The 15,076-nt window shown below is 40.1% G+C and overlaps 1 protein-coding gene across 1 annotated transcript in view; it reads left to right on the top strand.

The window, feature by feature from the left end:
* Nucleotides 1-1,774: 1,774 nt before the first annotated feature.
* kcnh3 (potassium voltage-gated channel, subfamily H (eag-related), member 3) overlaps nucleotides 1,775-15,076 on the top strand; it is a 189,788-nt gene continuing 176,486 nt past the window's right edge. The window contains exon 1 of the mRNA XM_026143940.1: nucleotides 1,775-2,654. Coding sequence (XP_025999725.1) covers nucleotides 2,579-2,654 — 76 coding nt within the window. The 5' untranslated portion in view covers nucleotides 1,775-2,578. The remainder of the gene's footprint in view (nucleotides 2,655-15,076) is intronic.

Here is a 15,076-nt window from a genome sequence, read left to right as displayed (position 1 = left end):
ACCTCCTTCGCTCCATGTTTTGCCATTTACTGTTTGTGTGATTTAAATAATGTCTTAACTCCTCTCTTCTCGTATCTTTACCTTACTGCCTCCTCTGTGAGGTACAAAGACAGTTTGTGCCATGTTACAGAAGAAGTCACAGTCAGCGAGGACAGTAACATTTCTTTGGCATTATTTTCATTCACAGTAATTTAGCTCGGTCATATTATTATACATCGTGCTTGTGTTTTGAGCCTAATGTTGCATCTTCCTTTGCATCTCCCTGCATTTTATAGAATATTAAACGTTATCAATTAAATCCATGGTCTACTGAGCAAGGAAAAATGATCCGATTACCGACCTCCACCTACTGCATCCTGTGCACTGTGTATTTACCCTGCCGCCATCAAGCACCCATTATAATAACACAGAGAGCAGGATAGAAAGGGCAGCTTCATCGCTCCTGTTGCAGGACCAATCAGGACAGCGATACCTGGCATGATGTTTTCTACATGTCACAATGAAATTTTACTCCAATGAAAGTTAAACTTTGAAAGACTGGCAGGCAAACAAAGCTGTAGACTATCAGTAGGCAAGACCAAGGTGTATGAGCAAAGCATGCAGTTTGTGCTTGGCTTTTGTAGCAGAGGGCTGATTGCTAGATGACTGGCATGTAGGTTGATTACTGATTACTGTGCTCAGAGAGGGTGGGCTGAGATAAAAGAGTGAGAGCAGAGAAACAGAGAAACCAAACCAAAAATGTGACAGACACACCTCGGTCAAGGAAATGTGGAAAACAAGAACAACAAAAACATTTGGTTCCATCTTCACAGGAAACATTAGTGGTTGAATAATACTGCACGAGTCTCTCTGATCATTTTTTGAATCTGGAGGTGTCTGGGAGAGAGATATCTGTCCTAGATAGCACATGGTCAGCATTGTCATGTTCCAAAAGGAAATTATTACTTATATTAATTTTACCATGAACAGCAAGAGGTAAAATGTTACACGGCATATTTATTAGTTTTATATTGTGTTTTATTTATATTTTATATTGTAAGTAATAAACGTGAAATGCTAAAACTTCAAATACTGTACTCTATCCATCATTTTCCTGCCACTTATCAAGGCCACGGGGACACCTCGGCATTCCCAAGTCAGCGTGTCCTGGTCCACCTGCTCTGGACACAGCTGAAAGACCTCACCTTGACGAACCAGATGCTCGAACCACCTAATGTGGCTTTTTTCAATGTGCAGGAAACATGTTTTAATGTAAGAACTGATCTGATTCTATCTTATCGTGATGTGTTAGTGAGGCACATGAAACATGATTTGGGCCACTGGGGGGAAAAGTGAGGGTGCGTTTTGTTTTTTTCTGAGATGAATTCTGAAAGAGATAAAAGTCAGAATTCTGACTTTTTCCTCAGAGTTCTCGACAAAAAAGGAAACCCTCCCTTTTCCCCCTCAGACGTTTTGTGAAACTTGAGATTTGAGAGTGAAATGTTTCGAGAAATGTTTCTTAGGAATTCTGAAAAACTACAAACGAAATCGGGTTAACAAGGTTAAGACTGATTATGCTTTTCCAAGAAAAGTGACAGATTCAACAAAAGGACTTAGGATACAGAATTTGGTTTCAGATAATAAAATTTGTACTACAGTAATTCAGACAAGATACTATCCGGTTAACTTGCGCTGTTCCACCAGGAGATGGCGGAAGCAGACTTTAATACGAGATCTGAGCTTCCTTCCGCTGTATTCAACTGCACGCATCCATGCGGTCTGAGGAAACCCAAGAGCGAGCGGAACAGTCCAGTTATCTTGTATCCTGATTGATAGCACCCTTATGAAACGTTAAAGCCAGAAATACAATGTGCAGGTCTTTCCGTGTTCATTTCTAACTTTAGGAACCGGATTCATAAAGACACTGTAAGATGCGCAAAGATGCCTTTTGTGTAATCCAGCCTCCAGCACTTACACAGCCTCCGCAGGGCTCGCTTCCAGCAAACAGCAAACGGAGCGTTTCTCCCCCACCCAACAGGTAGCTGCGTTTAATTGGATTTTACAGATCATATCGAGGAAAAGGCCACTGGCTTCCAAACCAGTCTCTTTTTTGTTTCCCACCTCCACTTTGAAACAGGACCACGGCTTGGCAAGGACCCGAAAGGCGTCATGTGACTCGGCATCTGCTCTCAGTTGTGGCAAGATAACAACGCAGAGAGGGAGAGAGAGAGAGTTGAGGAGGAGCTTGCAGCTATAAGATTACCTCCACTCACCATCAGCACCAAAACTTGCATCCATCCTTGTCTCGTAACAGCGCGCGCGCACACTGGCGTTTTTATTTGTTTGGTTGTTTCACCCCCGTTGGGAGGTGCACAGGTGCATCCCACGGTTAAGACTCGCTCTGTGCTGAGTTGATTATGGTCACAACCCCCGCGGTGCCAAGGTGGAGCCACCGCGCGTATCTCGAATCGGTGCGCTTCTCCAGGGGCTGGGATGCGCACCGGGCACCTCTCGCTTCCTGCCGAGTTTCGGGTCTGAGCAGGAGTCAAGCGCTGCCCCAGGGCGCAGAGGCAGGAGGACCCAGTCTACCCGGAGCAGGATGCCAGTAATGAGAGGGCTACTGGCCCCGCAAAACACCTTCCTGGACACCATAGCCACCCGCTTCGATGGCACCCGTGAGTAACAAGCAGGAGCTCTCTGATGAGCTCATTATCTCGTGGCTATTACACGCAGTTAAACCGTGTTCTTGATAGAAAACAACGGTGCAATATTAATCTTTATGTGACTGATATACATTTAGGAGTATTTTCCACGTATGCAACTTTAAAAGTAAAAACAAATATGTGCGCTTCTCTCCGCCACATGTATCCGTCTAAATAGTGACGTGCTCTAGGAAAACGTTTTCTCAGAGCCACTGATGGAAAATTTGCGTGATGGCTTTAAGTTCCATAGTAACAGTTTTAGTCTTATACTCTTTGCTTCTAAGAAATGAAGTGGGATTAGTTTAATTCAGTTTTATTTCGTGCTGTAGTTTTTTCTATTGTGGACACTGTGTCCAAGCTTAACTCTGTGTCATCTGCATGTTTTAGTGATGCAGTTTTAGCAGAAAGGTTCCCCAGAGCGTTTGCGCTTCACACCCAGGATGAGCACACGGGAGTCCTGCCTTAGTTTGATCTCTGTCATAGCACTCTATTCTGTTCAAGCACAATAGAGATGCCGGGGAGAGAGAGGAGGCAGGATGCACAGGCCAGTTATTTTTTTCTGTCTTTGGCAAGAGTGTCTTGTGAACAGATGCAATGAGCAGCCCGTGTGTGTTTGGGCCCATGCTGGGTAGGTAGGCGGGTGAGAGATTATATCGTGTTTGGGGTGTTCAGTTCTCCCTTTTTTTGTTTTGTTTTAGTTTTTTGCATCAATTATTCAGGGTGATTGGAGTTTATGTGAGACTGTGAGCGGTGGTGAGCCAGTGACTTCAATAAACCAGTTATGTGTGACAGCGGGATAGAAAAGATTATGGGACCAGGCAGGGAGCAAGAAGCTCAAAGGCAGATCCTGATCTCAATCAAGGTTTTTCTAACTCCTCTCCCTTCCTCTCCTGTTTGGACATTTAAAATCTCTCACTTTAAAGTATACACGAGTCTTCATGAAGTGTGAGAAGAAAGGTTACAAAGTCTCCTAGCGCTGTATCGTGTAGCTCCACATTATTCATAGGAAACACTTAGAGCACACGCAGGCCACACATTGGCTGACACCGAAATTTTAAGGACTCCGCTCACGCCCTCGTTGTCTAAAGAAGAAATAGTCTAAGTGGAACTGTTTCCCTGTGAGCGGCTAAAACACAGGCCTTCCACTTGCCGAGGTGCTGATAATTACACATTTCCAGTCGTACTGGTGAAGCCATTGTAATTAACACGAATGGATGTCAAGAATTCATTGTGGCCTTTCTGCCTGTCAGAGGAGCTTGTGGGAGGCAGGGAGGGCAGGATGGGAGAGTGTGTGTCGCTACTCCTGTGGAAGAGGGAGACATTTCAGACGTCTAAATATAAATCCATTTGGGTTCTGGCTGTGACACAGGTGCAGATATGTGTTTTTTTTAAACGGTATGGCATTAGCTCCTCATTAAAACCGACACTGGTGCGAATGGGAGAAGGCCACCCAAGCGTCTCTCTGTAGAGGTGATGGAAGCTTTGTGTCTGAGTGAATACTGGTGTGTTGATGTGTTTCTGTGAAAAGCCATTTTGTTGGGAGCTGAATTAAATGGCAATAACAATTACTTGTAAATGCCATTCATCCCTGCTAGAGTGATATCTGAAAGCACTTTATTTTCTGTTGTTCAAGACTGTTTGCTTTGTGCGGCTGCACCACTGTTTTAGCAGACTCCGTGCCAAATGTGGCAAAGCCACTAATGCACTTCCAGTAGTCCCTTCAGTTCAGAGCAGGAAAGGCTGTTGAAGACACACCCTGGAGAGAACGGAAAGTGTACATAGCCAATCCATACTGGCCTCACTGACAACACAAAAACCTCTTTGCCACAATTTTTAAATTTGCACAAGTGGAATAATTTTAATGTATTGTGACATTGGGCATAACAAAGGCTGGTAGGTAAACAGTTTTGTGAGGAAGCAGCATGTATAGAGCCAAATGCTCTGGACAACCCTTGTTTTTTGGACACCTTGGGTTTGGCCAATTACCTGCTTTGACTTGGTTGAAAGAAATGTATTGCTTGCAGATTATCGTATCATGGCTGAACGCTTAATAAGATCAGTGCTGCACTAGGCCCATAATAATCAGTCATTTCATCGACAGGGCTCTTCTACATTGCCGATAGAAAATTTGCATATGTTACAATAGGAGAATGCCCAAACCAATAAAAGGAATGACTGCAGTTTTAAAATCTAAATCTGCTGCGCATTTTAATGTAACATGATGTATGACACAAGCAGGGCCGGATTTACTTCATTTTTGGGACCCACTTTTTTAAGCAGGTGCTCTTATCAGCTTGGCTAGATGAAGCAAAGTATTTTAATATGCCAATCTGCTTCTGACAGGTTCCAGAAGCAGATATGTGATTGTTTAAACAATCAAGAAACGTAAATCGATTTAAATAGGAAGCTTTGAGATGTGAGTCGTTACCTTCTTTGTCTTAAATGTACTCCAACCTTTGCTACAGTACGTGAACAAGAACTGTATTTAATGCATCCGTCACATTACAGCTGACTGCTTAATAAAACCGGCCTTTGCAACAGGTCTGCAACAGTTAGTCAGTTTACTGACTGGTCTCTTGACAGAGGATTAATTGTCCACTTTTTCAATAATCAGTTAAATTGATCTAGTTATTCATCAAACTCATTGGGATCAACCCAAAGTTTGCTATTATATGCTTTTAAAAAAAACCCTCTAATTTGAAGATTTCAACTTACTTTAAAAAAAACACTTCTCAAAATTTTTCTTACAGTTAATTGAAAACAGCAAATAAAAAAAACTTGCAGGCCCAATCTTCACTCAAGACAGTTGTTCCATTCATTTCTATCTGAAATATTTTACTGATTAGCCTCACATAACAAAATTGAGCTACTTCATCCAAAGTGTAAAACAACAAGATTTTGTATACTTTAGGTAATTTTTGTGCATTTGACACTGAAGATGTGTTGCTGATGTTCTCGTCTGCTGGCAGTAGATGAAGGAGTTCAAACAATTAAAGAGACAGATTCCATCTAGATATAAGAACAGACATGATGTCACACACATATGGGCTCGAGGTGCTGCATCCCACTGCAGACATCAAAGCTTCTGAATCATACACTTGGAGGAAGGTTATTATTTATAGACCACTGTCGTGGTGAATGCTGTAGCCAACAGCTCTCAAACAGCATGACGGAAAGAACATACAGAGTCACACGTTTTAAACACATTTGTCAAATGATCTGTGATTTAATGTTTGTTTTTTCATTTTGTCATTCATGGATTCTTGCAATCGTTATCATTGAGATTTTTTGGAATTTTTAATATAGAGAAATCATTCTGGGGGAAAGTGGTGAGGAAGAATATGGAAGGAATTAGTCCTCAGCATAAACCTCGTGCTCGGTTCAATCAATGTTCATTTGCTGCAGTGCTCCCTAGAAAAGACGGCAGCTGTGTGGGACTGAGTCAATTGGTCCTATTAATTGAGTGGGTCTTGGCTTGGTCTTAATCAGGTTAGGCCAAGAGCTGTGCTCATCACATGGACTTCCTGGTCTGGCACTCTGCATAAACTGCCAGGAGCCATGCTAACATCCTTACTCATACTTCATTCAAAAATCCAAAAGGAGATTACGTGCATGAAGAAGGACAAACTATCATACTGTCAAGAGCAGAATTTCTATATTATTTTAAAAACAAGGTGCACTTGCTGTGTTTCCCAGATAGAACCAAATAAAATAAGTTGCAAATCAAGACTTTACAAATTTTGCACTAATGTCAGCATGGATTTGAAAGTTTTAAATCAATAAAAGTGTCACTTGGGCTGCTGACAAAATCTTCTTGTATCATATTTTAGTTTAGAAGATAGAATATATAGAATTATTATGTTGAACATGTTATGCACACAATACTGTCTTTGCAGCAAAACCTGTTTGCTCCAGTCACACAGAAATGAGGTATATTTTCTCACTTTCTCACTCTAACAGCTGAGATAAGTGTCAAATTATCTGACAGTCCTCTCTTCTCCACCCATCACCCCTCGCTTCTGTTTCTCCTCCTTCATTAGTTGCCTCCCACCTTCCCCTTTTGTTTTTCACATCATATTTTTTACAGGTAGGTCCATGTGCATACGTGTAAGTGAGAAACCAAGTGCACATATCCTCAAACCTACAGGCAGGAAAACTTCACCGTGCCCGTGTTTGTGTATCTGTGTGCCCGCTTATGTTTGACAAAACAGATTAATGGTGAAGCGTGATTGTGTTTCGTGTGTGTTTCCCCTGTGGCTTTTTGTGCTTAACCCCCACCCCCTTCCTGGTCTTTTGTCAGGCAGGAATAGATGTAATGATAGTCCTAATAATGAGTAGCCTAGCCTTTGTCACTTTATGGTATTAGCAAGCTGCACTCATTATATTCTACACCAAATAAAAAGACTGAAAATCTACATTAATGCTGCAAGCTCCACGAGGCTGTGTTTAGGCACAGTGGTAATTTGAGCTAAAGCGGATGTAAATAACTGGAATGTGCTAATGTGTTTCAGATGGGTGCGTCTCAAATGTCATACTTCTGCACTTGTGCTAAATGCTGTGTAATACATGTACTTGGATGCTAAAAAGAAACCTGCACCAATTTTCAACCAGTATGAACTAGCTAATAGTTGTTATATCTGTTAACTTGCTAATATTTAAACATATTTACCAGGCATTCATGTAATTAATTAACTAATGTGTTGTGCTGTTTGCTTTTTATTTTCGTTAAGCTGTTATCTTCACTCTAGAAGAATTTTGTGTCATTTTTGGTCCAAGGTTTGGCATGCAGTTGACTTTAATATTCAGATATTACAGTCATCACTTCTGAAAGTGTTTGAGACAACACTAGCCTGTCAAACTTCAGACTACGCAGTTACTGCAGAGTGTGTAAGACAACTTGGTGACACCCTGGTGACCTCTGGTTGCTAGGGGAAAATATGTATTTTTCCATTGGTTGGCAAGTGGTTGGTAAGTATCGCTGAGTGAAATCTGCCATATCTCAATGCTACACCAAAAACCTTCTTGCGATTGCTTTGGTTGGGATCAGAGTGTCACAGTCATCCTTAGTTTGCATGGAAGATGACAACTTGTTTGCGAGCACTGCCTAACTTATCACAGAGGAGCCCTCTTCACAGTTTTACTACCACTTAGCAAGTCGCTGGTAAGTGTTTGCAGTCTTCCATACAGACTATGGCCGTCTGTGACAATCTGCAATTACAAGGAAGTTTTCGGTGCAGCAACATCTGCCTGTTTGCAACATCTGCCTGTTTGCAACCAGTTTCACATGGGGACACCAAGCAACCTCGTGCAAGCATTCAACAATCGGTCAGGTAATACAAAATACACACTTCTTCCTAGTGGGTGGTTACCAGGGGTTACTGATTGGTCTCTAGGCCTGTGGGAGGCTTTAGCAATCAATTTTATTGCAACTGCCAGCAACCTTCAGCAGCTGGTTGCAGAATACAATTTTTTCCCTACTGATTACAGGCCTGTGTGACTGGGGCCATAGCAAACTAACATTTACAATGAAATCTAGCTGTGTGCTTACGTCAATAAGTAGATCTTGATGGCAAATCTCTGACCCTAATTTTTCCACAGGTCTCTTCACCTATAAAGGGAGTTTGCAAAGTGTTTCTTTTAAGAGGGGTGTTGTGATTCACATTAAATACATACGAAATTATTATATTCACAGCAAACAAGTCAAGAAGTGCTTGTCTAGGGAAATCTAAAAATAGTTCAAATGTACCAAAGTAAAGCAGACTCTCTCCTTTCATGTCAAACTGTTCCCTCATAAAGCTTCTCACAGTCCTACTTATATACATCTTTTAAATTACTACCATCTCGACGCAGTTGGCTATTGTCTCTGAACACAGAAATAAAGCAGCTGCATGGGCTATGCACTGACAGGGGAATGTCCCGTTAATAAAGGCTGGAGCTTGTCAAGCTGAGAAGCCAGCAGCTTGCAGCTGGTTTTGCTCATCTGCGTTGTATGACAGGAAATGATGCAAGATTAGCGTGACAGGCAAGCTGCGGGTTCTTATATAGCGCTTTTCTACTCTATCGTGAGCACTCAAAGCGCTTTACACAAGTTGTACATTTGCCCGTTTGCACAAAGTGCTTCTGCAAACTAACAATAACTGACATCCACATATGGATGCACCAGAGAGCAACATGGGGTTAGCATCTTGCCCTTACTTGGCATGCAGACTGGAGTAGACTGGGATTGAACCACCAACCTTCTGGTTAGTATGTGACCTGCTCTATCACCTGGGCTACAGTCTCTACTTTAACTGGTCTGAGATCAGTTGTGAGCTGTGCTTGAGGTAGCATTAGCAAAAAACCAAGCACCCATTTAGCTTCGTAACAAATACGTTTTCTCTTATTAACCAGCTTGGCTAACATACATGATTGAATGTTTTTACTCCAGAAAAATTACTTTTATTATTGATATTTTAATACAAGTTTTATGTGTAGTGAGGTGTTCATAGGATTTTATTGCTACGTTTGCTAAAGCAGTCATTCTAAAAATGTCCTCCACCAGTCCACGAAGCTGGCAGAGTGGTATATTTTTATTCTGGCACATTTTATCTGGTTAAAGAATAAAGGAAATGTAATTTTAATTTGATTTTGTTAATATCTTTTTTTTTTCCAGAATTTGCCTTCCAGTAAAAAATCTGAAATGGGACTTTTTACAATGGATAGAAATATTTCAACTCTATAATAAATTGGATAAGAAATCATTTGAAACTTTTTACTTTTAGATCAAGGATTCTTTTACAGGAGTCTTTAATATCCAGGATGGGTTTTTTATGGCAGGTGACTGATCAACATGTCTAGTTTTTAGACATGTTGATCAGTCACCTGCCAAGGAATTCTTAATAATTCTTAATAATTGGCCGCTTAAAGTGATCATGGATCTAAATATAAGTCTATTTTAACTGATAAACTGTTAATGTACTGTAATGCTATACAAGTGAGAAGTGATTAACAGAAATGGTAATCAGAGTTAGCAGTACGTTAAATGAAGTGTTAAGTTTTATCCGATTTTGATCAGCAGCACACATGAAAATCAAAAATCAAAAGAATTCAACAAGTAAATTTTTTGTTCCTGAATGTAGTGTAATTGCGCTGTAATATGCATCTTGTTATTAGAGGTGAAAAAGGCAGAAAGGCACCGGAAATGGAAACAAAATAAGCAGATATCAGATGGGGGTCGATGGGTGGGTGATGAATGTGGTCTGAGTACCGGCATGAATAGCTGCAGATATAATCAAAATACAAAACTGTAAGGGATATCTGGGTTAAAGAAGACATATCCCAAATACTAACAGTATTATGTAGAAGGCCATTTTCATTTCAGGGAGAGAAATAGTGCAGTTTTGTCAAAACCGCTGACGTATCTCGCTTACGCAGGAAATGTGCTTTAGTGGCAACACATCATACGTCTGTCCTAACTATTTATTTTCCAGCTCAAAGGGTTACAGATGATTTAACAGAAACCACACTCGTTTTCTAAAACTAAGAGCTAGTTTTTAGTGTGGGAACCTAACCAGTGGGTAGAAGTTAAAATAAATTAAAAGTGAAAGTAAAGATGGAGTGCAGAAAAGTGAACCAAAGTGCAGGACAATAGCATAACATGTACAATGATCATCTGATGTTTCAGATTTTTTGAAAAATATGCTGGATGGTTGAATAGCCTACTGCAAAAGAAACCTATGTACTGGGTAAAACAACAAAAAACTAAACCAAACAAATATAGAAAAAATCCTGCACCTTGTAGCCCTCCAGCATTGTAAGACATGTAAAATGGGATTGTTTTCTCATGACCAATATTGCAGTGACCCGCATGTCAAGGCACTGGCACCAGCAGACACTTTGTGTAAGACGGTGGGACAAGGGCAAAGGCTTCAGGTGACAATGAAAACAGATTTACAATGTATGGTAAAACCTTTGGAAGCTGTTTGTTTCTCTTCACATTGTGCTGCCTGTATAAATACAATAGTAAAACACAGTCATACTACACTTGCTTTGTCAGCTCCGTGGAGCATAAGGAGAAGAGAAATAATGAAAGTATCAATTAAGTTTGCTCTTGAGCTCATTTATAACCTCGAGAGCTCTCGGTAAAGTAAGCACATCTCCGTCAAGAGCTCATTTCATTATTTCTGAATTTAACAGTCTCCTTTTTCCACTCACGCTGTGCCTGCAGTCAGATTATGAAGTTGATAATCAATGATGAGAGAACTTGGCTCTGTTACTGAATAATGTTTTTGACAGATGGATGAGTCGCACAGTTCAGACAGCAGAAGGTCTCAGAGCTGAAATCATAGGATCTTCAGGTGGTTTTGGTTTTCTTAAAAATTAATGGGCATGCTAAAATAAAGTCCCTGCACTCTCTGAAACTCACTATTACACACATAAGGTATCTGGCTGCAGTATGCTGTATTTTAAAAGGCTGTGGGTGAGTCTCAATCAATAGATACCCAAACAGTCATATATTATTTACAGCAGCTGTTTGTTTAACCCCCCCCCAAACCAGAGCAGTTTACTTAGGCAGCAGATAAGAAGAGGACGCAGTATCTTATGAAAGCAAAGTATGCAGTGGTTTAAACAGGATTCCTTAAATACTCGATATATAATCTATATACCAGTATATAAATCGTGTGTTTCATCGTATGAAAAAATAAACAAAAGCCACGTCGTGTCGCTATTAAAGTTGCCCCTGTGCAGTTTTTCAGCCCTTCTAGACCTTGTTCAGTATATCTTAGATATGTCTCTATTAAAGATAAAGACCTATTTATTTCTATTTTAAAGGCTTTTAAAATAGAAATATAAAAATTTCCCTTTAAGGACAAAGTAATGCTTTGAAATTCATTTGAATTTGAAATTCATTTGGTAGAAATAAGCCGAGATCTGGCATGTCCATTGGGATGCAACAAAGAAGAAAGATTATTTATAGCATTTCTCTTTTTATTCGGCAGCATGCACTAACCGCAAAATATTTCACTGATAATGGTTATTGTAGTTGTATTGTAGTCTTTATTGGCTTTTTCTATTTTGAAAAATCAAAGGAAACTTTGAAAATTGGTTTGGTCTCAAATTAGATAACACATTATGATAAGCATTAATATAAATGGCAAATTAAAACATGGTAAATAGACTGGTTCTTATATAGCACTTTCTACTCCACTTGGGTGCTCAAATCGCTTTATACAGCATGTCTCATTCACCCATTCACACCCATTCATATGAGCACTTCTTTTTACATCTAAGTGCTTTCTATGTAGCATTCACACTCCGATGAACGCATCTGGTGCAACTCGGGATTTGGCATCTTGTCCAAGGATACTTTGGCATGCAGACTGGAGCAGCCAGTGATCGACCAAGGTTCAAGGTCGGGGAGGGGGTGCTTGAGCCTATTCCAGCTATCATAGGGTGAGAGGCAGACTGCACTCTGGTTAGGTTGCCGGTATACCATAGGGCCAAGAGACAGAAAGAAATTCACTTTCAGATTTTTAGGCAGTTTAAAAATGATGAAATAAGTTTTGTCTTTGGACGGTGGGGGGGCTCTCATGCAGGCAGGGTTAGAGCATTTGAACTTCACACAGAAAGGGCCCAGCCAGTAGGTTCAAACCCAGACTAGCTGTTACGTGATAGTGCTAACAACATATCAGCTATGCTACCTTTATAATATTTTGTATTTACTAATCATCAGTAAGGTTATAATATATGTTTATGTGAGTAATGTGTACAAAAAGTAATAATTTTATTAATTATCATTTAATGCAAACAAATCGGGGAAATGAGAGTGGGGAAAGTAGAATTCAATACTAAACATACAAGACAAGGGTTAACATTAAACGGCATAATCGCAACAGGTAAAACAGGGACAAAGGCTAGACAAGTTAAAAAGAACACAAGGAAGTGGAAACTACCAAACAAGGAAATATAAACTCAACTATGGATAAAGCAAAACCAGGAACCAAGGATTCAAAAACCTCTAGAAAGATAAAAAATAAACAATAATTCCAAGCAGCTATAAAGAGATAACACAAGATAAATACAAAGAAAAACATGAAGTAGAAAAAGTAAACGGTAAACTAAGAATGGAACTGAACATAATTAAGGATAATTAAGAATCTCGTTATTATGGGATTAAGGAGTAAGTAACCAGTATTTAGGAGTCTTAAAAACACAAAACACTGTGTTTCAGAAACATGACATTCACACCAGAAGGTTAAAAAGTGTTCAGCTGTTCCCTTAAATTTTTGAGCAGTATATTTGATCATAGCTGATAAGTGACAATTACACTTACTGTCTGATGACACTGGTGCATCTACTTTTGTATATATTATGTATTTGTTAAGGATTATTAATGGTGTTTGCAAACCCCACACTATGCATACACACATACACACACACATACCTACATACACCATGATCATGATGCTGTAAGGCTATGATATATTAGACAACTGAACTGTTAAGTGTTCAAATACTAACAACTATGGGATTTGTGTAAATATTTGTATACACCATATACACTGTATTGCAAAACATATTCACTTGTCTGCCTTCACGTGTATAAGAACCGGATGAGGAGGCCTGGCACTCTTCACAGTCTTCATTCATCGCAAAGATGCTCTGTTAGGTTGTACAGGACTCTGTGCAGGCCAGTCAAGTTCTTCCACACCAAACTTGCTCATCAATGTCTTTTTGGATCTCGCTTTTTGTACTGGTGGCATCCTATCATGGTACGACACTAGAATTCAAAGAGCTCTTGAGAGCTACCCGTTTTTTCACAAATATTTATAGAAGCAGTCTGCATGCAGCATGTTGGCGCAGTGTCTCGCAGCAAGTTGTCTGTCTGTCAGTTATGTGTTAGCCCCGTGACAGGCTTGCGACCTGTCCAGGGTTCACCCTGCCTCTCGCTCTAAGACAACTGGGATAGACTCCACAACTGGATTCAATGGTTTGAATGGGTGAGTGAATACTTTTGGTAATATAGTGTAGATTTTTACACTCACACTGACCCAGTCAATGTCTATACAAAGTTTCATCAAGGTTGGTCCACTCATTTAGGAGGAGATATGGAACATGCATACATAAATGGATACATGATATCCAAGGTGTTTATTCAAAGCTGCTGGTGTCTCAGAGGTGCAAGGTGCCATTTAGTACTGGTCCTACGTCATGTGTTGTACCTCTATGATACCTGTCGCCTTGCTAACATATTTTTTCTAAATCTAACCAAAACCTTTGGTACCTTAGCCTTGGTTAGTTAGGACTAACCTAGTCCTAGTCTTAGTCCTCATGGAAAGATGTGAGTCAACACAAAAGATATCTTTATTGACTTTGTCTTTGTTTTTTCACCTGTAAACATGGATGCTTGTCTTTGTTGCCTTATCTCTTAGCACCAGTAGCAACATATAGATCCCAAAGTACATTTTCAGATGACTGACACAACCTATCAGCAATCTAAATACCATGTGACCTTTCTACTACCAGTGAAAAGGACCCTTTATAAATGGGCTTTGTGTCTGGTCAGAGCGGCAGTGCCTCTTGAAATGAAGCAGAGAAAACAAGTGTCAAAATGTTAGGTTGAACTTTGTCATCTCTTCTCCTCTCTGAATTATTCAATTTTACGTTCACCCACTTCTTACAGACGAGCAGACCTGTGTTAGCCTTTTACTTTAGGGTTGTGAAAAGCATAATAGGAGCTGCTGAGTTGTAGTGCGATAGAGAACACATCGTGACCAGGTGAACTGAATGTCAGATTGGCTAAGGGAGAGAGAAACATGTTTAGAAAGCACAGACAGGTAGAGAAACAGACAAAGCTAGAAATAGACAAGAAGCCAGGTGGTCAGCGCGGATGTTACCATGTGTGTAAGAAATGAGGGAAGAAAAAAAGATGAGTGCGCAGGAGGAGAAGGACAGAGTCTGGGACTGTAATGGCAGTAAATGAAAGTGATGAAGCCAAAGCGACAGGGGGTACAATTGACTGCTTTGAAGTAATATGTTCCATTAGGAAACAGATGAATCTGAGCTCTGGCTTTATTAGACCCTGGAATTTGCAAAGCAGCAGATAGAGCAGCTATTACATCGTCTTCAAGATGTATCCTAGTAAATGTTCTTTTCAGTATCACCTTGTTTAACAGAGTATCAGCTTGATTATGTGTTGTCCTGAGCTAATTATTTACAGCAGTGCACTGTTTCCACAAAGTCACATTTATATTGTGCTGCTTGCAGTAGTTGAGCAATGTATTGCTGTTTATTCTCTGATTTTTATAAGAACTACTGAGTGTAACATAAGAAAAGACAAATTATGCATTATTAGCTTTACCAAGGAGCCCATGTACTTGGTTGATTTTGTCTGTTAGCAGGATTGCTGCTGGGAA

This window comes from Astatotilapia calliptera, chromosome 16 (assembly GCF_900246225.1).
Source record: "Astatotilapia calliptera chromosome 16, fAstCal1.2, whole genome shotgun sequence".
Classification (NCBI taxonomy): domain Eukaryota; kingdom Metazoa; phylum Chordata; class Actinopteri; order Cichliformes; family Cichlidae; genus Astatotilapia; species Astatotilapia calliptera.
Note: the sequence above shows the minus strand (reverse complement) of the source record. Positions and strands in the feature narration are given on the sequence as shown.